The following is a 26,474-nucleotide window of genomic DNA, read 5'->3' as shown; positions in this document are numbered from 1 at the left end:
ACGTCGCTGTGCGAAAACAGCGCCACAGCACCGCTCGTGTCCGCCGAGAGTATTTTGGTATTTATATTATTTTATTATTTTTATATTTCTGTTTAGCTTTGGTTTTGAATAATTTTACTTCAGTCTTTTTTATCTAATATTTATATTTTATTTTATATAACGACAACTAGTTTAGGAATGTTTTACTTATTAACAACCCTGATCTTTAGTTAAGTCTTTATTATTTAGTACAGATTTTGATTCCCATTAAGAGAATGCAATCGGCTGAAATACAGTGATGTAATGTTTGATTCGTGACAGATGTGTTGTTCAGTCGGTGTTCGGTGCTGTCCTTTGACTGACAAACCTCAGAAATAATTTCCCCAGCCTATCTACGAGAAAGAGACGGGAAGTGCATGAAGTCTCGCGATACTCAGAGGTGGAGCAGTGGGGATGAGTGTGATGTTCCACTGAAAGCTGCTTAGTAGAGCGTTTGACGCTTCCTTACGCGATGCCAACTATTCAGTCCTTATTATCAGCATGAATTGTAAGTAAACGCTTCCCGTTTTCAGCGACTATCAGTAATGGAGGTCAACTCGGGCTGTCCGTCTCCGAAAGAGGAGGGCGAGCTGGAGGACGGGGAAATCTTCGACGACGAGCCGCAGAGGCAGCGGCAGAACGCGAGGCCTCCGCGACGCGCCCGCCCCGGCCGCCCCATGATGAACAGGAGAGGCCGTTTACCGGGACCCATGCTCAACAACAGCGCTCCGGTGCCGCTGAGAGCCGTTCATCCGCCCTTCCCCTCCGGCCTCCGGCAGGCGTTCGACTCAGCGCCGCGCTCCGGCTTCTGGGAGCGCAGTCACGGCGCGCTGGGCCGCTTCAGGTACCGCGCACACAGAGCGCCGGACTGGACGCGAGACTGGACCGAGCGATTCCCGGACAATCACGGCTGCAGAACCGACTCGCCCAACAGGAAACGTATCCTTACCTTAGCCACTACACTCACACTCACCGGTACTACAGTAATGACCACCGCCAGAGTATAGCGGGTATCAAATATTACCATCTGAGGGCACTGTACCACAATAATGAATGCTTTGGACTGCTGTATTTACTTTCATAGTTCATGCTCTCATCATTTAATTTCATGTTATTGTAAAAGAGTCGTGACTTGATTTTCTCACACACTTCCTGATGCTTTCAATTTTTTATTTGAAGTGTGTAAATATGCTCTGTTCTGATTGGCTAATCACTGGGTGCTGTAAATGTGTGCCATTGTATGTTAATGAGTGCATAGATCTAAAAGAGTTATTTTTTCAGTCATTTTCCTTTAGAAACATTCCAGTAAACACGACTGATAGGGATTAGAAGTAAAAAGAGCAGAAGTTACATTTCAAAGCATTTGAGAGAAAAATGAGAGCATTCTGTGAATTATTTATGGTTAAATTAATTCGGGACAGCGGACCACGGATGTGCAGAATATAGTTGTGTGTTTTCACATTGTTACAGCAGCGACAAAGAAAAACAAGAACATTGCTTCTTAACCACTGGTTCTCAGAGAAAGCGGTCAGAAATCAGATGCGGAGGCCGGTAAACAGCGCTCCTAAAGCCGAGACCACGGACGAGAGTTTCGAGGATCTGCTGCTGAAGTACAAACAGATCCAGCTGGAGCTCGAGTGCATCCGGAAGGAGGAGCGAATGGCCCTGAAAGAGGAGGACGAGACGCCGCCCGCCGACCCCGTCCCGCCGCCGGAGGAGCCCGTCTCCACCCTGAGGGAGGAGAAGAAAGTGTTTCAGGCGTTCAACCTCAAACCGCTCCGACAGAAGCTGCTGACGCCCGCCGAAAGAGACGCTCTCAACAGCAGGAGCACACAGGAAGTGCAGGGACCGGACGGCGACGAAGAGGAGAAGGGCGGGAACGAAGAAGACGGTACCACAGATCTTACACTTCAGTAGTTTCATTATTTGTGAACATGCTCATTATTTTATGATGATTATTTCCTCTCAGCTGTGAAGGACGAGGAGTCAGAGTCGGACCTCAACATCTCTGCTGTGAGCGACCAGACCCCCGTCATCCAGCCCAAGCCCAAGGTACTCGCCCCAAACCCGATAGTTGATGGTTCAGTTGTTGATGGGTTGAGCTGAATGAGCTGATGTGTTTGTAGAAGGAGGATGAGGACGATCTGTCGGAGCTGCAGCTGCGTCTCTTGGCTCTGCAGTCGGCCAGCAGGAGGTGGCAGCAGAAGGAGCAGCAGGTGTTGAAGGAGAGCAAGGAGAAGATCACCAAAGACGTCAAGAGCGAGTCTCCGTGCGACAGGAACAAGACGGGCGTCAGAGGAAACGCGGCGTGCAGGTCGCAGGAGAGAGCGAGACCCGTCAAACCCGGACAAACTCCGGATAAGAGCAAAGGGCCGGCCAGAGCCAAGAAACCGGCTCACCTGAGTAAGACTCCTATAAAACGCATTCACACCGACACACCAAACCCACGTCTGTCTGATCGCTCTATTTCCTGTGTGTCTATTACAGCCAAGCAGGCGTGGAGGAAACAGCAGCTGCGCAACTGGAAACTCCAGCAGCAGAGACAGCAGGAGGAGCAGAGGAGCAAGCAGGAGGAAGAGGAGGAGAGGAGGAAGAGAGAGGACGAGATTCGGAAGATCAGAGACCTGTCCAATCAGGACGAGCAGTACAACCGCTTCATGAAGCTGGTGGGCTCCAAACATCGCTCCCGCAGCAAGGTCAGACCCTCAGACGCTCCTGTCCCTGATGCTGAAGTGTCTCAGCGGAGTCGGACGATCATGTGACGTGTGTTTCTTACAGTCCACAGACGCCGATCAGAGGAAACTGGCCAAACAGAGTCTGGACACGTCTGGAAACCTCTACCAGTATGATAACTACGATGAGGTGGCGATGGACACGGACAGCGAAACCAACTCTCCAGGTACAGGAGTCTCTTCTAAACTCTAGTCACTCAAACGCATTTCAGATTGTAACCGTGTCGATGATCGTTTGCAGCCGCTTCACCGACGCACGACATGCTGGCTGTGTTTCCTCTGGAGTCCACGCCTCACAGACAGGTATGTTCATCCTCAACTAGGCCTGTCACGATTATTAAACAACCGTCATCTAATCATGGTCAATCCAGACAACCGAGATTAATGCCATCCTTTAGGAGCCACAAAACAGCAGTGCACTCCTATAGACCTTTTTCCTGAGTAAACGATGAGCGCCGCTATTACCAATTCTGACGTCAGATGGAATGCTTTTCTGTTCCGGTTTCCATAGGAACCCATTCAAATAGCGTCCATCTGTTTTTAATGTGGCTAACGTCCGCTGCTTCGTGTCATCTACACACTCATTAAAGTGAGGCACTGACAAATGACGGTCATTGCGACATTGCCGAGTGATGGCGCTATGGAGCCATGTGCTATTAAAAAAACATTTTAATAGGTTTAACATTAGTTTATTAGCTTGGAATATACCCTTATTTGACTAGAAACAATGCAGACCGGAAATGCAAAGCATTCTTTCAGTTAAGAGTCGGACTTACTTCCGTGTTCAGGAAAAACGTCTATAGGCCACATACACACTGAGTTCCAGGAGTGACAGCTAGGGCTGTCGCAATACCGCGCTATTGACGTGCATAACCGCAGAGGAATGCAACAACCGCAGCAACCGCGATATTTGCCTGTTTTCTTTTTTCCTAAGGATTTGCCCTTCTCACTTAATGCTTGTGTGCTGAATATTAAATTAGTAATAAGTTAGTAATGATAACATAATGTGTTTATTATGAGGCTCAGTAGATATGCACTTAACAAGCCTAAACAGACAGCGAATGAGAGAGAGATCGACTGAGCTTGTGCGATTACCTGCGTCTGTCTTTCAGACCAAGTCAGGCATGTATGTGAAACTAGCTTGTCATGTCCAAGGAAAGTGAAATCTCTGTCTTAACATCGATGCTCTGCTGGTCAGCTGAGCCTTTAAAAGTGGCGATTAAAGTTAAAATGATTTCAACTTCGTGTTTCATTACGTCTCTTTTTGAATAAATAAGCGTTTTTGAACGTTTAGTTGAATGAACGGTTTAAAGACTTACTCAAAGATAGTCTCTTGCCTCCATCTTGAACAATGAAACTGCACTGACTGACAGCTCGCCTAGAACACGCAGGTGAAATACTGACAGAAAGTCTCTTGTCCAGTCAGACTCGAGGGTGCGCGCTAACTGTTGTATATACGAAGATTTCAGATGCAAAGCCTCTAAATATGTCTGACATTTTTCTGGCTAGGTTTCTATGTAAGTACTGTTTACTTCACTTCATGTATCAACGCGATTTGGTTTCGGTTTATTGATTTCTGAATATGACCTTACATTGTAACAGCCTACACACAATTATATATATATATATATATGGCAGTAATACCGCATACCGCGCTACTGAGCCACTCAAAATTACCGCAAGGGAAATTCCTTAACCGCGACAGCCCTAGTGACAGCAGCATTTAAACACAGGAGTGAAATCCCCTAAAGTCTACTGCGATGATTGACAGCTTGGAAACCATAGCAACATTTAGACTTTCTTTCATTTATTATCTGTTACTATGACATAAGTGATAGTGACAAAATGCTCGCTATTTTCCAACAGTTTAACCAAAGAACAGTGGATGGAGGCATAGTTTTGTTTCTGCTTCACAGTGTGCTGTCTGTGCCATGATCACTCATTACAAGCGCTTTACAAGATTAAGCTGGGATTGAAAAGCGATCAGGTTTATGGAGTTATCAAAGTGAGCTGACATGAATCGCTATATTTTTGTCTTATTTTCATCATAAAGCATTTGATTTTCGTTTTTTTCTACAACTAGTCGTTCAGTTCAGTTTCGCGCACACTGCATTAGAGCCGAGTCCGACCCGTCGTTTTTCCCCCTTCTCTCAAAATAGTTTACTGTTTCAGCTGTTAAAATAGTTCTGTTTTGTGTGTAATGGCAAAGTCATTATATTTCGTTTAGTTTTTTTTAAGTTAAAAAACATTTTTTGTTCATTAAATATAAGTTTTTGTTTGTTAAAGTAACGAAAAGCGGCCAGCAGAAGTTTACTCAATTTCTGTTTAATCCATTTGCCTTCTCAAATCATCACAACTTGCCCAAAATGAAATCTATAGATATAAAAACATCTCAAATATAAAACAATGTTCGTATAAACATTAAACCCAGATAAATATGCACTATTAGGCGCTTATCCGATCGTTTTTGTGGAGAGTGGAAACTGAAGCGGGCTTTACAGGACGTTCAGGCGCCAGCACGCGCATGTTTACAGTGGAAACCATTTAAAATGATCTCTCATTTTTGCTCTCAAAGGTAAGAGTAATACATCATTCGGAACTGTAAGGGGTCTACTTGTATTTGTGTGCACTCACAATATCAGCAAAACATTACAAACAGAGCTTTTATAAAATAAAGAAAACAAACATGATGCGCTTGATCGGCTGTCTCGTTCTTGAACAGGGGCGCTTCACAAAAATGACCCGAAACTCAGTGAATACATGCCTCACAGACGTGATAAAAAAAAAAATATATATATATATATATATAAGTTTCAGTCTATTGCGTGCGCTTGAACGCGGATCTCTTCCAGCTGCGCTGAAGGCTGAGACACTAAAAGCTGTCTGAGTCTCGAAAGTGAAGTCTCGAAGTTTAGTCACCATAATTGATGGATGTCTAAAATATAAAGAGGAGGAGAAACCTAAAACGGGCCAGATTCCTAGCCCGCATCTGAACTATGATGTGAAAATTGGCCTGAAGCCCGGCCCAATGGCTGTAGAAAAAAAGAGAAATTCAAGGCTCCACACTGCATAGCGTTTCTGTAAAAGCGGTTGTCACTAATGTTAGCTGTGTTTTTCGGGAGTTCACGCGGTTGTTGAATGCACTGCAGTATTTTATTGAATGATGTGTGTACAGAACACCATTAAAGAGTAAAAGGTGAACTGACAACTGAATTCAGCCGCAGTGTGTATGTGTCCAGAATGGTCACAGAGAGAACAGAATACGATTCTCAATATATTTGAAGAAAAATCTAGTATTGGAGTGGGTGTTTATATGAATGTGTCTCCGAAGGTAACTCTGGTTTTCAGAAACATTTCCATGTTATATTGTCCCTAATTACAGTCCTTTGTAACAATTTAATGAACAATGTGCACAAAAATGTATGTCAAAGCCATAAACCAGACAATTAATTGCCATAATCGCAATTATTTCTTAGACAATGAATCATCAGCCAAATGTGATAATCTGACAGCCTCTTTCCGTTTCACCTCTGTGCTACGTAGTTCACCTTGACATCCGTCTGTTCCTCAACTGTAAGGTGATGTTTGTGGTTGTGTGTCAGGGTGTGGCGCAGCACTACCTGCAGCAGATGGAGTTTGTGCGGCTGACTCCCGCTCCTCCTCTGCCTCCGCTGCCGCCCCCAGATGAAGCGGAGCAGCCGCCGAAGCCGCCGTTCGCTGACGAGGAAGAGGAAGAGGAGATGCTGCTGCGAGAAGAGCTGCTCAAGTCTCTGGCCAGCAAACGAGCCGTTAAAGCGGAGGTAAGGCGCATCAGAGTGAGGTGTTAATAATAATAATCATCAGGTCAGGTGTGACGGCTGCTCTCGTCTCTGTAGGACGCGTCCAGCAGCAGCGGGCCCCCGTCTCCGGCTCTCAGACCCGCGGCTCAGCCCAACACCAGGAACAACCTCACCGCCGTCAGCCTCAACACCGTCATGTCTCACGCGCGGGCGCTCAAGTTCGTACGGGGACAGCCCGTCCCCAAAGGCCCGTTTGTGGTGAGTGCCGCAGGAGTCCGTAGGTCAGACGTAATCGAGAGAGAAGGCGTTATATGTGGGTTTTCCGTGCGTTTGTTGCAGTTGCCTCGACACAAGAGCGTGGTGGTGCGCCTGAACGCGTCTGACGACAGCGACTCCGACGGCGAGAGCCCCGCTCAGAGTGTGTTTGGAGGACTGGAGTCCATGATCAAAGAAGCGCGGAGGACAGTAGAGGTGCGTGTCGGTCTCTGTCAACTGCAATACACTGAATGGCCTTCAAAGACGCAACTAATATGAAACATGTTTTCTTCAAACTGGATAGAATTGTCTGAAACTAAAAAGTCTGTGAATTTGAATCAAGTGACTTTTCAGATGTAATCTTTGACGTGTGCTTTATTCACTAAATGGAACCCACTCACTTGAGTAATTAATTTGGGAAATCGTTTATGCCACATTTTCACCAGTTTTTGATGGTATTTTGCTTTCAGGCAGCCAAACCGAAGCATTCGGTGTCAGAGAAGGAGAACAACCCAGTGAAGAGTGCAGAAGCGCTTCCTGACGTTAAGAAGATGGAGTATCGCCTGCTCAGAGACGACATGGCCAGGTGTGTTTGCTCGCGTCTCCCGTACTCATCAGGTGCTGTTAACTACGCCGGTGTCGGTGGTGACTGGAGTTAATGTTTTGAGGAACATTTACTGAATGAAGCACATGACTGAAGCGTGTTAAACACTGATGTGATGTGCTGCAGTCTGGAGAAGCAGAGATCGAGTCGGCTGGAGTTTGTGATGGGCGTCCCGTCTCCTGCGGGATCAGACTCGGAGATGGACGTCCTGGGAAGAGCAGCGGATCTGCAGGAGAGGTTCAATCAGCACAAGTGAGATGACAGGGTTTCTGTGGGTCTTTAACAGGTTTCATTTAAGACCAGTGCTGGATATTCACTCATTGGTGCTTTTAATCATAAACTCACTTCATTTTGATCAATTTAACAGAAAACTAGATAAAAAAAAAAGTTTGTCAAAACAAACTTTAAGTTGGCTTGAGAAAGCTGGACCTGAAAGTTTGAAAAGTTTTACGTTTGATGAGTAGATGGGTAGATCTAGCAACTGGAGTCAGATCAGTCTGAAGATCTGGACTGAGTTTGAAGTTTGTAGAGTTAAAGAATAAGTTGGCTTTCTCAGGTCAAATTAACAAGACTTCTGGCATTTTGCTTCTCCAGTAAATGCATCTTGATTCAAGAATCTCTGACATTTAGAGACATTTTTCACATTGAATGTATTTCTTAGGCTACGTCTACATTAATCCGGATACGTTTGAAAATGGAGTTTTCATTTTAAAACGCTCTCCGTCCACACTAGCGTTTCCAAGCGTTTTCCAAAAGTTGAAACACTGAGACGTAGGAAAACATCAAATTGGCCTTACTGCGCATGCGTAAAGCCTCCAAAATTATACAGACGTAATAAGTTTTCACGCAATTCTTCTGGCGGGATCATTTACGGAAATATCTCATCATTCACCGACGCGTCTATGTCGTGTTCATTCATATTTTATCTGAAAAGCAGCTGTCGTCATGTTTTGCAGGACAGCAACTGTGAGTAAATTTTCTGTCATCATTTCAGGACTGTAATTTGAAGAGTGTACAAGGTAAATCTCTTTAGCAGCAGTGTGACAGTGAATAGCACTGCCACAATTACTGCTGTAAACGTAGATATCTATTGGTACAATATGCATCACATGACTAAATATTCGTCACAGTCTACTCTACAACGTGAAAATGGCTTTTTCAAATTTATCCACTTTGGAGAGCGTTTTCAAAAAGCTCCATTTTTCCTTGACAAAAACGCCGTCTCAGTGTGGACAGAAGACCAAAACGGAGAGAAAAAGATGAGTTTTCAAACTAAAACGTATTAGTGTGGACATGGCCTTAAGTTTTCCTTACTCTGTCTTAAGAAGGTTTTAAACTCTTAAATTAAAACTTCGTGAAAGCTGCTGAACGCCGTGTTGATCAGTGTACATTTGCTGTGAAGACACGCACTCACGCTGACGATAACCGTGATTCCTGTTCAGAGCGCAGCTGTGTAAAGACGAGGCTCTGCTGAAGCAGCTCCTGCAACAGGAAGTGAAGAAGAAAGAGTCTCTGAAAGCGGCCGAGGGGAAGGTGACGCGGCTCAAAGAGCAGCTGCTGGCGTCAGAGAAGATCGTGAGCGCCAACAGAGTCTTGCTGAAGAAACTGCAGGAGCAGGTGAGCTGAACCGTGGGTCTAATATAGTCCTCATGTATTCTTTGTATTGAATGAGTGTGTGGTGTGAATCTAACGTGTTGGGCCGCAGGTTCAGAGAGTTCAGCATCGTGTGATTGTGAAGAAGCAGCAGTCTGTGAGGCTGGAGAAAGATCTGTCTCAGGCGCAGGCCGCCGCAGCTCCAGCCGCTCTCAAACGCGCCGCATCCGCCTCCATCTACTCCGTAAGAGCCGCACCGTTCACGCAGATGATTCGATGAAGATGACGTTGTCTAACGATGAACCGATGTGTTTGTGTTCGCAGCCGGTGAAGGTTCGGCGCGTGGATCGCTCGGACGCACATTACGCAGAGCTCATCGCGCAGAAGAAGCGTCTGCAGCAGCTGGAGTCAGAATACGCCCTCAAGATTCAGAAACTCAAAGAGGCGCAGGCGTTACGGCAAGCAGAGCCGCGTCCGGCGGCCCCACAGACGCCCGGCGCTCTCTACCCGCTGCCGCAGCCCTCTCTGCACGACCTGACCCAGGACAAGCTCACCCTGTCCAGTGAGGACGCGGAGGCCGAGGAGGACGAGCAGCAGAATCCCGCCTCGGTGACGCCCAACAACCGCCGCCGCTCCTTCCGGGAGTCCGGCTCCTTCACCAAACCCAAACTGTGCCATCTGGAGACCGCCGCCTCACCCATGCCCGTCAAACAGGCCAAAGCGGCGTCCTGCGGCTCAGACGGTCTGCCGGAGCTGCTGCTGGGGCTGAACGTGGAGGATCTGCGGCAGCGCTATCAGAGGTGTGTCGGCGTCTCTGAGCTCCTGCGGGAGGAGCTGCTCTCGCTCCGCTGCGGCGCCGAGGACGGCACGGCTCTCGAGAAGGTACGGTCCTCAAGACGGTGGTCTCTGGTCATCGGTATCCAAGCGTTTTCTTCTCTTCTCATGCTGTGTCTCGTGCAGGTCGTGCAGGTGGACTTCGATCCGACGGCAGCTCATCAGAGCCGAGCGGAGCCAAAACCGGAAGCGTTTGGACCATATCACAGCCCTTTACTAGTCTTCAAATCATACAGGTTTGGCTCCAGATAAGCCTGAAGTGTACTTCAGCTTTTGCAAAAAAAAAAAAAAAAAAAAAAACTGAAAATGTGCTTGTTTTTATGCAGCTATCAATTATCTTAGTAATTAAGTATTCTACCAATTATTCCATTGATCAATCGAGTAATCAGAAGTAATAAGAAGTAATTTTTCTTTATTAAAGAGCAATACTAAATATATAAGAGAAAATAAGAAAGGTCTCTTGAAATAAACTGTTTCCTTTTATTGCTGAAATTGCATGCATTAATAACCGTGAAAACAAAATCTATTTATTTGCCAAATTACATTCAAAATGCAAATTTATAAAAAAAATTATATAACTAAAAATACAACTTTAAAAAACGTAAACTGCACAAAGTAAAACTAAGGCATACATCAAAAATAAAAGTATAAAAAAACTCAACTTCGTTGCATTTAACTTAACTTTTCAAATCTTTGCACTGCAGAGGAAACTCAAGATCTGCGTTTGAAGAGGCATTTAGATGCAGGCCTTTTCACACAGAGTTTACTTCAGCTCAGAGGGACATGAATGCATTTAACCTGCTGTTACAAATGCAATTGTCTTTTAATATTACATAACATAAAACATTATACATTAATATTTACAATTATTTTAAAAGTTAAAAAGAAACTGCCAGTAGGTGGCAGCAAGTCACTGCGATTGAACCGAATCATTTAAACGCTTGATTCATTCAGGAACGAAACACTGTCATGTTGAGCAGAGATGTAAGACAGTGCAGTGGCTGTGTTTGGAATGGTTTTTGCTGGCGAAATAGAGCAAAAGCACCTAATATGGTGTCTAAAATGTTAGTCTTGAATATTAACATAAAATTGTTGCATAAAATTTGTACACATTTGTAATCATGAGGTGAAAAGACTGGCACTCTTCATGTGATATTGACTAACTGTCTTTCTGTGGTATTTTAATGCATAACTGCATTTTTTTTTTTGATCATTTGAGCCCTAATGTCAATTTTTTTTTAATGCTCTAATTCCCTGTTGAAATATAAACATGTATATAGTGGCTGTAATAGTGTGCATTCATGACATTTCTTCATTCAAACATAGGTTCAGCCCGTATTACCGGACCAAAGAGAAGCTTTCGCTCCGCTCCGTCACCTACAGCAGCGCCATCGAGCCCAAGAAGCGCTTCTGCCGCTTCGATCTCACCGGCACGTGTAACGACGACGACTGCACGTGGTACGTGTGGATGTACGCCGCGCTGTTAGAGGTTCTGCTGTGTTTTGACTCTGTGTCTGAAGCGGTCTGTGTGTTTCAGGCAGCACATGAGGGACTGCACCCTCAGCGAGAGTCGGCTGTTTGAGGATATCCTGTCCTACAGTCTGCCTCTGATCGGCTGCACAGACGCCAGCAGCAGCAGCGACATCAGCGCCGCCACAGGTAACCTCACGCCGCACCACACCTCTGACCATCAGCAGACAGCACATCCGTCACCAGCTCCGTCTCTGTTCACAGAGAAATACATGAAGAAACTGTTGGGGCCCAATAAGGACCGCATGGGGACGGACCAGAAGGCGGTTCTGCTCGTGAGCAAAGTCAACGAGAGATTGAGACACAGTGAGTCCCGCGTCACGCCGCCGTTGTTTGAGTTTAGTTTGCGCTGCAGCTGACCCTCGCTCCTTTCTGTCAGTTCCTCCCTTCACCACGTTCAAGGCCCAGAGGAAATGGAGACCTGACGCTCAGAGAGTGAACACACAGGCTCAGGAGGATGAAGAGCTCAGCGCTGTGGACGTCTCCGCTCCCGTTCACGGTCAGAGTCGCCGCACTGACGTCACCGATGCGGTAAATCAGGCCTGATATCACTGACTCCTCTCTCTTCCTGTCCCGCAGAAGGGCGCGTCCAGGAGCGCTGGTCGTGGGCTGATGTGTGCGTCACGCAGGACGATAAGAGGTACTTCGACAGCGAGACGGATGACATCAGTAATCTGGAGACCAGTGTGCTGGAGAGCCCCAATGATGTGCAGCTGTGGATCAAACTGGCCTTCAAGTACCTCAATCAGAGAGACACGTGAGTGTGGGACACTGCCATGCAGATCAATACAGTTGAACATTAAAATCATTTCAATGCATCAAACTCACTATTTTTAATACTTCAGGTGTACTCGCACTAGGCACGGTTGCCCTTACGTCATTATGTTGCGATGGTTTCAGGATAAACGGGAAGAGCGGCGCTCTCGCGGAACGCAATTTAGTCCATCGCTCTTTTTACTTTGTGGATAGTCATTTTGAGTCGTTTGTTCCGCGGTGGTCCACAGCCTATTGTTAAAACAGGTCTATCGCCTTTGTGGCACAACAGTTTTCACGCAGTCGTGCTGCTCGTATGAGGAGGTTTGCAATTACCAGCTGAAGTGCAGCAAGGACTTTGCAGCTTTGATTACGGACTATAAAAACGTTGATTACCTCGCAAAAGCGTGACGTCACACGTCCTGTTCCGTGCTCCAGCAGGGTTAGCGCTCACACTGCATGCGAACCGCACCAGAGTCCAACTGAACCAAGCGGGCCAGGGACGGCTAATCGAGGCTCGGGCACGGTTCGGAGCACTCACACTAGTCAAACGCACTCGGGCACGGCTCAAACTGCCTAGTGTGAGTACACCCTTACTCATAACTTAATTATGTTAATACGCAATATTCCACTTTCAATTTACACTGTTGATGTGTTCAGTAGGGCAAACGTTGCAGTATTTTGTTTTCAGGTGCAGGTATTTTCCTTTGTCTACAGTCTTACTAGAAAACAAAAATATCTGAGGCTGATAAATGACTCTTTACTCTGTATAATTTAGGTATAATAAGGTATAATTTTTACAAGAACCAACCTAACATAGAGAAAAAATATGGAAAACATATCTTTTCACATCTTTCCACTTAATTAACATTTTTTGATCCATTCAATGTGATATAAAAATAGTAATAACATGATCACAAACTGAAACAAAATAAGAAATGTATTATAATAATTAGGGATGTAACGATATTAAAATCTATAATAAAAATACAATAATATCACGTTATGAAGTCTACGAGACAACCTTTATTGTAATGTACAAAAAAATAATTCATTTATTTTTTAAATATTTTAAAGTTGAACTTTTTTTTTTTTTTTTTCTCTCTAGTTTAAGACAAAGTTTGAACAGTTTTAAAAAAAAGTTTTAAAAGAATTCCAAGTTTTAAAAGTTTGGGGGTTTTCAGTCTGAAATAGTTTGACGTTTAAAGTAGTTTTAATTGCTTAAAGGGGCTATATGTAACTCTGTGAAATTTAAACTCGCGACTGACACCTGGGGCCAAAAAACGGAACTGCTCTTCCTTTCTGCTCGCTCTCGCACACACTTCACAAGTCATCCACTGCAAAGAAGTCAACATTATGTTTACAGAGGTAAGAACAGTCAAATACATATATTAGCTGTGTCTCATTTAGAAGGATGCGCCCTCCGGAAGTCGCATTCGAAGGCTGCATACGTCATCGAGGCGAGTCTCATTTCAGAAAAGCAAGTAGGACACTTCAAATGCGACCTTCGAATGCGACCTTCTTTCACAGGAATTCGAAGGATGCATGAAATGTATCCTTTGCTACTACAGATAACCCACAATTCTTTGCGTCGCCGTAAACAACTGTCGTTAATTTGAAAAATGCCGGCACCGGCAGATGTACACACAAGCTAAGATGTGGTGTTTATCATTTAAATTGGTAAAAACGGATAAGGTTGTTCTTAATATCCTCCTATTTTTTTCTCTAACAGATATGCTGCAGCTCTTGAAACAATGAATAAAATAAAACAAGTAAAAGCTTTTTTTTTTCAAATTACTTTACAAATTTAAAAATAATTTCCCTTCATTTAAGTAGTGTGAGAGTGCAACGATGCTCTAAATTTGTTTGCATAGTAACGTGATAAATCCTGTTTCATTTTCCAACTGTCCTTTTTTTTCTTTCCTCCCGTCCTACGGAGACCATCTCGTTTTTGTTCTAAGTTAAGGACACTTCGTATACACGTCCTACAGAGGATTCGACCTCCGGAGGGCGCAGCCTTCCAAATGAGACACAGCTATTGTTTGAGAAACTAAGTTTGTTTGCAATGTATATGACTAGCGGTGGTGGCAGAGTGATCTGAACCGTTTAACATGACGTCACATCCGCAGACGGCGCGCGAAAAATCCGACCCGACAGAAAATAGGAAAAATAGGATACAGGCTTATAGGTGCACCCACTGTGAGCTGACAAGGTGTCAGTATGCTCATCAGGAGATGTTGGAGTCATAAATGGTCAAATAAAAAGGCTATTGTTACGTTTATTTTGGGGAAAAAGTTACATATAGCCCCTTTAATGTTTGATTGATAGATAGATATAGATAGATAGCATGTTTCCAGCACATGTCTGGCTACAAATCTAGTGAATACAAATCTATGCTGTAATCATCTGCAGCTAAAATAAAGCATAGCTGGTGGCCGCTGTGTTCCCAAACGCGCGCTAAGCTCACAGCACATTCAATAAACCGCTTCACTGCATTCATTTACTGTGAACAGAGCCGTTCTGAGGCGCAGAAAACACCGGATCATGAGCTGATTGCCTGAATGAAGTGCACACTTTGCTTTGAAACAACGATAACAGACTGGATAAACCACTTAAGCCATGTTGTGCTTTCAGTTTTAGTTAAACAGCTTTCATGTTAGAATAACTTGGATATCAGAATAAAATTACACGTTTTGGCCAGAATACCTGTTGTTTCATATCGTCATGTGACCATGATAATATTCAGAGTTTTGCTATTGCGATACCACAATATTAATAATATCGTTACCTCCCTAATAATAATAATAATAATAATAATAATAATAATAATAATACTTCCTGCTGCGCAGAAACTCTCTGCATTTCCACTGGCGGCGTTTACACTCGTCGTCATCGTCATCATGTGATCGGATCGGTCCGCTCTAGACGTGTGTTGTGTGTGCAGGTCTGTGCCGGAGTGTCTGGACGCGGCTCTGAACACTCTGTCCCGTGCGCTGGAGGATAACCGCGAGGACACGGAGGTGTGGCGTCACTATCTGCGGCTGTTCTCGCGGCGCGGCGGCAGAGAGGAGGTCCAGGAGATGTGTGAGATGGCCGTGGAGCACGCGCCACACTACGACGTCTGGTGGACCGTGAGTGCAAACAACCGATTGTCTTTTCAAGCGGCCTGCATGTCTGAGCGCATCCACAGCTCTGGTTTGTGTCTGTGTTCCAGTACATGAGCGTGGAGAGCGGGTTCGAGGGCAAGGATTACGTGTGCGGCCGTCTGATAGAGCACCTGCTGGAGACGCCGTGTGACGTCAGGCCGGAGCTGCGCTCCTTCCAGCTGCTGGAGTCTCTGCTCTTCAGAGTTCAGCTCAGCGTGTTCACCGGACGCCAGCACAACGCTCTCAACATACTCAAGGTGCCTAAATGAAATAACACCTCTGTGGTTCTTATATGTGTGTCACACCACAGGACATTACGTCACACTAAAGGACAGAAGTGGTAGTCATTAAAGGAACACTCCACTTTTTTTGGAAATAGGCTCATTCTCCAACTCCCCCCGAGTTAATAAGTTGAGTTTTACCGTTTTGAAATCCATTCAGCCGTTCTCCTGTTCTGGCGATATCACTTTTAGCATAGCTTAGCATAGATCAGGGGTTTTCAAAGTCTAAGACAGTGGGCCTCCCTTCGGACACAACTTACCCATTGGCGCCCCCCCCCCCCCCCCCCAACACATATATAAACACACAGAAAATGTCAGACTGTTAACTCACTTTTATCATTATTTGTGTTAACATGAAAAGTGCAATTGTTCACAGAGTAATAACAATAAAAACGATATTGAGATATTAAGTGAATCTGAACCATAACAATAAAATCTGAACTTTAACAAAAAAGGTTTTCAGACTTTATTAACCAAAAAAGATACAGAAGTTTGTCGTGTTTGTCGTGTAGGGCTGCACAGTTCAGACAAATGTTGTTTTTAATCAATATAATTCTGATTATTTTTGTTACTAAACATTAAATTACTAAACATTAAAACTAAACAGTATTTACTGTTAATTATTATTTATTTGACAGACAACTGCAGCATGGCCTGTTAACATGCAGGATGCCTAACTATAAATGTTCAGAAAGGTATAAGGATTTATTCCAAAATAAGTTATGATTAAAAATCTTTGACAAAAAATAAAAATAAAAATAAATAAATCATATGCATTCACTGAGGGAGTGCAAAAAAAAAACTCCTCTACACTGGAGGAAAAAAACTTAGAGAAAAGTATTATTATTCCTATTTTTACCCAAAATAAGGTGTTAATATTCATGTAATATAATGTTTCATTCATACAAGAAATCACTAATATGGACAAAGGTATACACTTAACTCCAATAGAGACGTTTGTAAAAAATAGTTGTTAAAAAAAATGGTTATCTCTGTTCTTCAAGCCATATCGGATATTTTTATATGAATAAACTATAGATGCAATGCCATGCTAATTAATAGCCTTTATCAATTTATAAAACATGTAATTAAAATGTTCTCAATATACAACGGGTTTGTAAACAGACTCAGAACAACGCAAAATCCATGCACGCGTCTTACTGAGGTAAATTTAAACGTAGCATGCAGAGCTGTCTGTGCTATATAGCTCTTGTGGTACTTCGATTCTAAACATGTACCTTTCTGCACAGCGCCGTTTCAAGTCGAGCGCACTTAAAAATCCAATTGACATTCTCGCGACCGCCGGATTCGTCTGTTGGACGAGCCGTCACTGGACATATAGCTGCATTGGCGGGCTTGCCATACAGAAGTGAATTCACAGCTACAGCCTTCTGGGTGGAAATGTTTTTCTTATTTTTGACCTATTCTTTTTTTTTTTTTAGCTTCGTTTAATTAAAAACTAAATAAAATAAATATATATATATATATATATATATATATATATATATATATATATATATAATATTTAAACTCTAAGTATATTTTTAATATATAATATTTTCCCCCTGCGCCTCCCCTGACACGCTCTGGCGCCCCCCTGGGGAGGCGCGCCCCACACTTTGAAAACCCCTGGCATAGATCATTGAATCCTATTAGACCGATAGCATCGCGTTCAAAAATGACCAACGAGTTTCCATATTTGTCCTATTTAAAACTTGACTCTTCTGTAGTTATATTGTGTACTAAGACCGGCGGAAAATATAAAGCTGTGATTTTCTAGGCTGATAAGATTAGGAACTACACTCCCATTCCGGCGTAATAGTCGAGGAAGTTTGCTGCCGTAATATGGACACAGCAGGTGCAGTAATATCACGCAGCACAACGTGACCAACTGCATGCACAGGGAGTGTTCCTCGTTGACAGTTACCCAGCTGGGAACTAATTTCAGGTGCTGCATGATATTACTGCACCTGCTGCGTCCATATTACAGCAGCAAAGTTGGAGAATGAGCCTATTTCCAAAAAAAGGTGGAGTGTTCCTTTAAAGTAATTCTATTTAATTTTGAACATGTCAAAGGAGAAAGAAAGATTAATTTTGATACAAACATAACTAAATAATTGTAAACACAGATACATAATTAAACTATATTCATTAAGAGTTTTTTAAAGCTGTATGGCTGTTTTTTTAAGGCATAAGTTTGATTCTATTTACTTTCTGCATCGTTCTCTTTGGATCACCTTCCTTCTGGTGGATCTGTCTATATTTCTGTGTCTTCTCTCTTCCTCTGATTTCTCTCCCTCAATTCTTTGTTTCAAAACCAAAGTATCACATTTTAGACTTTTTTTTCTTGACACTTTAACAGTACAAGAAAATAGTTTAATGTAATTATTGCATTTAAGAACACTGAAAAAGATGAAAAAAGAATTAAAATGCTTCTTACACTGACCTTGTCCTCTGGTGTGACATCTTCGTCCTGTGGTGTGACCGTACAGAAGTCACACCGGTTGACATTATCTACCATAGGACGTTTCAGCCTTTTGTGTCGATTAATGACCTCGATAATTTATGGTTGTCACACCAAAGGACAAGACTTTTATAACACTTTAAAGAAAAGTTACATATTTGTACAATTCTGAGACAGAAATTGACCATGTGTACGTGGGGTCCTTCCTGTCTGGAATTGGGCGATTTAAAATCAGGATCTGGTGTCACACCAGAGGACATGGTTTTCAGAGACAAAATGAATCAAATTCCTACACTTTCAGAAATATATGGATGAAAATGATTGCCATTTATTAAAATAGACACTTGTACAATTATGCCGGACATATTTATTAATGTGTTTATGCTTTTCTTTTTCTTTTATAAAAGTTGTAATTTAAATGCTTGTAACAGTCGCACCATAGGACAATTTTGACATTTGGCTAAAAAATCGAATAACACTGCAGCTTTTATAACAACCGTTCCCTGTAGGACAAACGTGCTAGTAACTTGTTAATCATGCTATAAACATACTAAACATGTTAGAATCACGCTAACTACATTCTAACCATACTAGCAACATGCTAATCATCTGATCTATCTATATAAAGTTCAAAACTTTAAGCTTTTACAGCTGCTTTAAACTTTCAAGCTAGGCTTCCTTAAGCCATAAAGTTTTAATCTAGTTTTGCGTTGTTGTGTGTGTAGAGCGCGCTACATTCGGGCTCTAAATCGAGCGTTGCGGATCATCTGAGTGTGGCGGACCGTTGTCTGCTGTGGCTGTCCTATATCCACCTGACGGAGCTCAGACGTCTGCCGTCGTGTCTGTACGACCCCAGCGACTCCAACCCCTCCAGAATCGTGTGCACAGAGCCCTTCCTCATTCCCTGGAGGACAGACGGAGATCTGCGTACTCCCGCTGACGCCATCATCAGTCTGTTCGCAGGTGAAGCGCCTCGTAAACATTCAGTAAACCTGACATCGGTGGTAAAGCACCTACGCACAATAAACTCCAACACGATCTGTTTCCTGTAGATGCTGTGTGTCGCTGCACGGATGAGCGTTTGTCGTCCAGTGAGCAGGTTCAGGCCTGTTTCCCTCTTCATTCAAACCTCATTCATCTGTACAGGACTCTGGACAGGTACAGGCGCTCCGTCTCACCGTGATCAGACTTGATGAGTGCTGTGTTTTACTGACGGTGCTGTTGGTTTCAGGTGTCCGGAGGCTGTGGCGCTGTGTGAGCGTCTGCTGGCGGAGTGTCCGCTCCACTGCCCTCTGCTGGAGATCAGCGCTGAACTGCACCAGTCCTCAGGACACGCAGATAAAGCCGAAGAGCTGTGGAGACGAGCTCATTCTGACGGCGCCGGCAGCGCTCGCGTATTCCAGCGGCTCAGCGAGAGTCTGCTCGCTCAGGTGAGAGAACCGCTTCATCTCAACATTCACAGACTTCATAGAGATGGCCTGACGCTCACGAGTTTGCTTCTGTTCCACAGGGGAAGCACAGTGTTATGGAGGAGCTCTTTGACAAGTTCATGCACTCTTTCTGTCAATCTGCACAAGATCAGCTCAAGCCTCTGGATGTGTTATGGTAACATCACCTCAGTCTACACTATAGCCCTATTCAGTCTACACTATAGCCCTATTCAGTACTTCAGATATCAAGCACTAATAATAATAATAAAATACAGCATTTTCTTTCATTAAAAAACCTGTTCTTGCACTTAGTCATAGCCAACACAGCATCATCTTTTCTAGATTTTGACCAAATGTATTAAAAGGAAAAACTGTCAATGTTTTAAAGACATTAATGTACTTTTTCAAGATATTTAAAAATGTTTGCAGCATGGATAAAAATGTTACTCCTATACGCGGTTTGAGAGGAACAACCAGCATAAAGTAGTTAGTAATATTATTATTTCTTAATGTAGGCTAAAACACCGGTAAATAGCAAAAAAGCTAAACATTACAAACACATTTAGGCTATTTTATGTCCCTTCTCTCCACAACAAATCCTCTAAAGTTGCATTTTGGCTAAATCTAAACGTAAAGCCAAAACAAATTAATTTAAAAGCGAAACTGAAACCTACCTCTCTCATTCTGCACAAATCCAAATGTTTCCATATTCGTGTTTAGATGTACACATTTTATTTTGTGCATTTGTACATTTTCATGTACAGATTTTATTTTGTTTTGGCAAGTATTTAATTATTTTGCCCAGATAAAAAAAACCGCTGGATTATGCAACAGACATGCAACTCGTTGTCTTCATGCAGTTAATTAATAAACCATCGGTATTGGCCCCCATTATAGAAAATATTGGAAAACCCAGTTGTTTATGGTTCTTCTGTGATAGATCATTCTGTTCCAGTGTTATGTGCACCAAGCATATTTCACTCCTGCTTGCTTTTCTGTTATCAGTGTTAGTTCTGAAAGATGTGATGTTTATGATTTCAGCCATATTCTTGGTGTTCCGACTGAAGACCTGCTGAGAGTTCCAGCCCTCAAAGATGATCTTCAGGATGAGATCAAAGCTCAGCTGCCGGACCTGCATCTCCTGCACTGGTGCGTCTGTCTGTCTGTCTGTCTGTCTGTCTGTCTGTCTGTCTGTCTGTCTGTCTGTCTTTCCGTCCATCTGTCTTTCTGTCCATCTGTCTGTCCGCCTGTCTTTCTGTCCGTCTTTCCGTCCGTCTGTCTTTCTGTCCGTCTTTCCATCCGTCTGTCTTTCTGTCCGTCCGTCTGTCTTTCTGTCCGTCTTTCTGTCCGTCTGTCCGTCCGTCCGTCTGTCTTTCTGTCCGTCCGTCTGTCTTTCTGTCCGTCCGTCCGTCTTTCTGTCTGTCTGTCCGTCTGTCTTTCTGTCCGTCCGGCTGTCTTTCTGTCCGTCCGTCTGTCTGTCCGTCCGTCCGTCTGTCTTTCCGACTTTTTGTCCGTCTTTCCATTTGGCTGTCTTTGTCCACCTGTCTTTCCGTCTTTCTGTCCGTCCGGCTGTCTTTCCGTCCGGCTGTCTTTCTGTCTGTCTGTCTGTCTTTCTGTCCGTCCGACTGTCTTTTCTTCTTTTTGTCCGTCCAGCTGTCTTTCCGTCCGACTGTCTTTCTGTCCGCCTTTCTGTCTGTCCAGCTGTCTTTCCGTCCGCCTGTCTTTCTGTCCGCCTGTCTTTCCGTCTTTCTGTCCGTCCGGCTGTCTTTCCGTCTTTTTGTCTGTCCGTCCGTCTGTCTTTCTGTCCGTCTTTCTGTCTGGCTGTCTTTCTGTCCGGCTGTCTTTCCGTCTTTTTGTCCGTCCGGCTGTCTTTCCGTCCATCCGTCTTTCTGTCCATCTGTCTTTCTGTCCGTCTGTCTGTCCGTCCGTCTTTCTGTCCGTCCGTCCGTCTTTCTGTCTGTCCGTCCGTCTTTCTGTCCGTCTGTCTGTCCGTCTTTCTGTCCGTCTGTCTTTCCGTCTTTCTGTCCGTCTGTCTTTCTGTCCGTCCGTCTTTCTGTCCGTCCGTCTTTCTGTCCGTCCGTCTTTCTGTCCGTCCGTCTTTCCGTCTTTCTGTCCATCTGTCTTTCTGTCCGTCCGTCTTTCTGTCGTTTGTTCTTCCATCCACACTGGTTCTGCTCTAACCCTTCATTCTTGATTTGAACACAGTTTCTGGCAGTCTAACTATGGCAGTGTGAGAGAGGCCATCGATGCGTTCGAGAAAGCTTTGGGAACTATTACGAAGCTGGAGTTGGTTCACAGTCTCTGGCTAGAGTAGGTCAAGTGTAAAACTGATTATCAGTAATTATCTGTTTATTACCACAGCATTAAACCGTGTCATAGTCTCTGTTAACGGTCTGTCCCCTTTCCCCAGCTATCTGTCCTTCGCCAGCAGTAAGATGTTGGCGCCGCAGCCGAGCGTCCGCGAGCTGAAGATGTTCACGGGTCTGGTGCACCGCTGTCTGGAGACGGTGCCCAGCAGACTCACCCTGCCCTTCAGCTCCTCGCGATACTGGAGCAGCTTCAGCTTCCACAACAAGGTATGTCATGATGAAGCCTCAAACCAGTCCTTCATGTTTTTTGTTCTCGGCAGGATGATTGCGTGTAAAGCGTTCTGCTCATTGTTTACAGACAGTGTAGATGTAGTGTGTTTGTATTCTGTGCTGTGTGCATTGCAGGTCATATCCTTCTATTTGGGTTGTTTCCCCCAATCCCAACATTGCCTGATCCTGGAAAAGCTTCAGCATATCATGCCAAGCAATAGTGAACTGGCTATAAGGTAAACACGACACTTGCTTGACTTTTACTCTGTAATGTCTAATTGGAGTGGTTTTCCTGGCTCAGTGGGGAAATATACTTGATTCTTTAACGTCTTGAATCGGTGGCACTGGATACAGTCAGAGCTTCTAAAGGCACTTTAATGTCCTGGAGTTTAGTGTCATTTGTCGTTGTGTAGGTTGCTGCAGCAGGAATGGCAGGATGGCAATGTTGAACATTTTAAATTGCAAAGCAGAATGTTGTGCAGTAGCATCCCAAGCTGTCTGGCCATCTGGAAAATGTAAGTTCACGAGCTCCAAATATATCAAGCTAATCTGTTTCTGTCTGTCCAAATGAGATGATAGTTTACGCTGTAGCGCTCCACCTCTTTTGAATAGCTTTTGATGACGATAAGGCATTCTGTGTAATGGTAATTATTTTAAATTGGCTGTTTTCTATCAAATTTCTCTCTCTTATATATTCCATATGTACAGGAAAAGACCCATGGGGTCTCCTTAATTTAACTTCTACTTAAATTTGAATTCTCCTTAAGACACAACAACTGATTCTGTGAGTGAAAACAACCTCACTAGGCCCAGAGATTTTCAGAGCAGCCAGCTCTCTGGATGTACCTAAGCCTGACAATCCTGGCTCCTGGTTCAGACAGAAGCTTAATCTGCACCCACAGACACTTAAAAGTGTTCTGTCTCCAGTAGACTTCAGTTGAATGTAATTGGAGGTGCAGAAGTTACTATGGGCTATTCCGGCCACGCCACTGGTCCACAGCCGGTTCTGTTGAGAGCAGCACCAGTGGGCTCCTGGCAGAAATAGGCCTCAGCTTAATAGTGCTTTGGACCAGGAGCATCTGCTGTTGTTTTTGTGTGTGCATTGGTCTGAACAGACAAATCACATGTGAAAATCAGACTGAATTTTCATGCCAAACATTTGTGTTGGTGTGGACAGGCTTTTTGTGGTCCAGAGTCACATATGGGATTGAGGCATTCTAGTTTTTGTTTGATTCATTTTATCTTTATTTTATTGAGCTACTTGCTCAAAACGTTTAGCATAAACATGATTTATTAAGTCAGACGTTCTGGTCATGATAGACCATAGGTCTTCGACCTTGTTCCTTAGCTACAAACAAAGAGGCCAATCAAGCTCCTCAAGAATGCTTGAAAATTGCAGGCAGGTGTGTTGAAGCAGGTTGAAAATAAACTTTCCAGGAGCAGGGTTGAAGACCAATGGCTTTTTGTCATCTGTAGAACACACAAGAAGACATGAAGAAATATAGTCCAGAAATATCGGAGCCCTTTGTATGGACAAAAACTGACTTTAATGTTATCATCTGTTGCGTTCCAGAATAGAAAGTCATACAGGTTTAGGGCAACATTAGGGTACATTTCTATTTTATGAGAAATATTCTTTCAAGCATTAAAAGAAGGTTGGCTTTAGTCACTAGATGACATACCCCATGCACTCCATTTCTGACTTGCGTCCAGTGGCAGTGTTCTGCAGAAGCAGTTTTTGCAAGGTGTAGGTTGCATTCATGGGTGGCCCCCACCTCCATTGCCCACACCCAATACTGGATTTCAGGAGGCTGAAACAAATACCTTTACCTTCTGAAATGCAAGGTGTTTTAAGTGTGTGGAGGACTAGTTGTAAACCAAGTCACTGGAGCATCAAAGTGAGTTGAGTTAATGGCTTTCATTGGAGGCCAGTGAGCTTCTGATGAATCTCATCCGAATATTTCCCTCAGTAAATGGCATGCAGTTGTCCCCAATTGCAAGTGAGTTGTTTCAGGTCAGCTAGAGTGGTTCCTGCCTTTTCTTGGTTCAAGTAGCGGATGGCCAACCCCGGTCCTGGAGGACAGCCTTAGATCAGTAGATCAGTGGTTCCCCGAACACTGCATGTTTTCCATGTCTCCTTAACCAAACACACCTGATTCAGATAACCAGCTCATTAGTACAGACTCCAAGACCGGAAATGGCTGCGTCAGACAAAGGAGAGATGCAAAGTGTGCAGTGTTGGGAACCACTGCCGTAGACGTCAGCTCCAAGCCGCTCCAGGCTTCATGTTTGGTTGTCCTCCAGGAGTTGGCCACTGTTGGGTTACATGCTGCAGAACCAAACCTTGCTCTTTTTGAGAGTTGGTGCTAGGAACAACTCAAATCTAACAAATGCTATATCCTCCTGATCCTCCATATAGGCCAGGTCCAATTGCATTGAAGTGTGCAAGAATGGTCTCTGTTTGTTGGGATTATGCTGCATGACCTGCACGCTCTCCATGGGGAATTTCCCTGTACATATGGAATATGTAACACAAATATTGAAAACAAACTCATTCCAGTCATTTGAGCCGTCTCAACCAGACTCACCCCGATAGTCAAAGAGAATAGTCAAAGCGTAAGAGTTCACAGTTCTTCTGGTTGAACTCACGTCTGCATTCCGTTCTTTGACGAGCATGGTCAGTTTTGTAGTGCGATGGTGAATGTGATGTCCAATGAGAGCGTAACTGAGGTCAAGTGTTTGACGTCCTCTGTCGATATATTTCTCGCCAGAGCTATTGCTGTTGAGAAGGAGCAAAGGCAAAGAGCAGAGGTGAGTGAGAGGTCAGAGGTCAGGTCATGACTCTACAGTGGCCGATGTCTGTCGAGTTTTTACGCTTTCATTCTGTCGAATCTATTGTTTGTTTGTTTTTCCTGCAGGGTATGCTCAGTGCACGAATATGTAAGAGTTTATATGATGGCATACCTCTGGTGTGTGTGTGTGTGTTGAGCAGTGTGAGTGTGTGCGGCTGTGGACATTTCGATTGAACTGACTGTGTGTCCCGCTCTGGTGTGTTTGTGCTCTCATTGGCACGTCCGCAGGTCCAGCGGCTCTATCAGCAGGCGCTCCAGAAACTGCCTCTGTCCGCTGCTCTCTGGAAAGATGTAAACGGCTCTTTACCTCACACTTTCACTCCAGCGTTTGGCTGCAGACGCCGGTCTCACCTCCGCTCTTCTTTCTCTTTCTCTTTCTAGCGTCTGCTGTTCGAGGCGGCCGAAGGAGGTAAAACTGACACACTGAAAAAAATAATTGACAAGTGCCAAGAGGCGGGAGTGAGTCTAAACGAGCCGCTAGGGTTAGAGCCGAGCCCAACCGAGTGACCCAGAACCAGAGCACACCCTCGATCCGCAGACACGCGTCTTAGCCTAGAGTCAGTATTAGGAGCGGAAACCCAGTGAAGAACCTATAAGCTCCCCATAATCCAGTTTGTGGGCCTCTTTTATCATCATGTACGTAAGTATGAATTTGTTGATGATGCCTGTCGCTTCCTGTCGTTTTTGATTTGCGTGTTCCCGTTTGCACACTAACACTTTTAATTTGATTTTTAGTTTTCTTTAACGTCGCGTCATAGTTGTTGACGGACCGTGACTGTTTTTAAGGTGGCTTGCTTCCTTCCTCTAAATATACTTGAGTTTGTTTTGTTTCTCATGGTGTCTCAACCATGTCTCGTGAACAATGACATTAACTCAGCTCCAGAGTTTAAGGGCTCAGCACCAAGGGTTTTTTGTTTTTTTGTTTTGCTTTTTCTCGTTTTTGTTTTGTTTTTCTACTCCCCGCCAACCATGGATTGAAACGGCTGTTATTGGAAGTATTGTTTGGCTTCTCCAGTGTCAGTGTATTGATGGAAACTCTCCTCAGACTGCCAAACCTCGCCGACACTCACCGTGTCTGTAGTCGTGGACTCTACGCCAAAAGACATCATTAAACTGTTCATGTAATGTTGTTTCTTCACAAATTAAAAAAAATCCATGTGTGTATGTGTTTGTGTGCGTGTGTGTGTGTGTGTGTATATATATGCACACACACACGCATGTAGATTAACGAATTCTGCAGGAATGATAATCTTGCACCTGTTTTTTTTTTTTTTTCTTGAAATTTATAATTGAACAATGTTTCTATTAAATTATTTTGTACAGAAATACAGTGTTGCGTGTTTATTATTAGGGTGATTTTGGGGCTTTTTGAAAAATTTTGAAAAAATGTGTCAACAAATGAACATGCAGTTTAAGGCTTACATTTGAGACAAACAGGCAATAATAGTATGCCTTTAAATGACTTGCATGTTAACAGAACAGGCCTCTCTCTCTCTCTCTCTCTCTCTCTCTCTCTCTCTCTCTCATGTGTAAAATATAACATTCAAAGAAACTCAATGCTCTTTAACACTGTAGATGGTTCCTCAGGGTTTTGGTGTCTGATTAATAAAGGAAGGGACAGGCG

The 26,474-nt window shown here is 43.9% G+C and overlaps 1 protein-coding gene across 4 annotated transcripts; it reads left to right on the top strand.

The window, feature by feature from the left end:
* Positions 1-406: 406 nt before the first annotated feature.
* On the top strand, positions 407-26,168 carry LOC141301184 (zinc finger C3H1 domain-containing protein). 4 transcript variants are annotated; one of them, XM_073831427.1, is made up of 35 exons: positions 407-957; positions 1,538-1,909; positions 1,988-2,070; positions 2,145-2,421; positions 2,506-2,714; positions 2,797-2,917; positions 2,992-3,053; positions 6,353-6,550; positions 6,626-6,787; positions 6,869-7,000; positions 7,255-7,370; positions 7,515-7,640; positions 8,831-9,005; positions 9,094-9,225; positions 9,306-9,863; positions 9,942-10,051; positions 11,142-11,273; positions 11,353-11,474; positions 11,550-11,651; positions 11,725-11,844; positions 11,928-12,102; positions 15,043-15,229; positions 15,313-15,501; positions 18,715-18,952; positions 19,042-19,147; positions 19,221-19,419; positions 19,500-19,594; positions 20,461-20,568; positions 21,625-21,729; positions 21,830-21,995; positions 22,134-22,234; positions 22,412-22,513; positions 24,770-24,809; positions 25,079-25,141; positions 25,232-26,168. In XM_073831427.1, exons 1-35 carry the CDS (start codon positions 564-566, stop codon positions 25,355-25,357), a joined length of 5,703 nt encoding a protein of 1,900 aa, XP_073687528.1. In that variant the 5' UTR covers positions 407-563; the 3' UTR covers positions 25,358-26,168. The 4 variants fall into 4 exon arrangements, with proteins under 4 accessions (XP_073687528.1, XP_073687527.1, XP_073687526.1 ...); XM_073831426.1 differs by having other exon boundaries at positions 11,925-12,102; XM_073831425.1 differs by having other exon boundaries at positions 21,830-22,234.
* Positions 26,169-26,474: the final 306 nt, after the last annotated feature.

The sequence above is a fragment of the Garra rufa genome, chromosome 25, assembly GCF_049309525.1.
Source record: "Garra rufa chromosome 25, GarRuf1.0, whole genome shotgun sequence".
In the NCBI taxonomy this organism is placed as follows: Eukaryota; Metazoa; Chordata; class Actinopteri; order Cypriniformes; family Cyprinidae; genus Garra; species Garra rufa.
The sequence above is the reverse complement of the archived record's forward strand: the minus strand, read 5'-3'. Positions and strand labels throughout refer to the sequence as shown.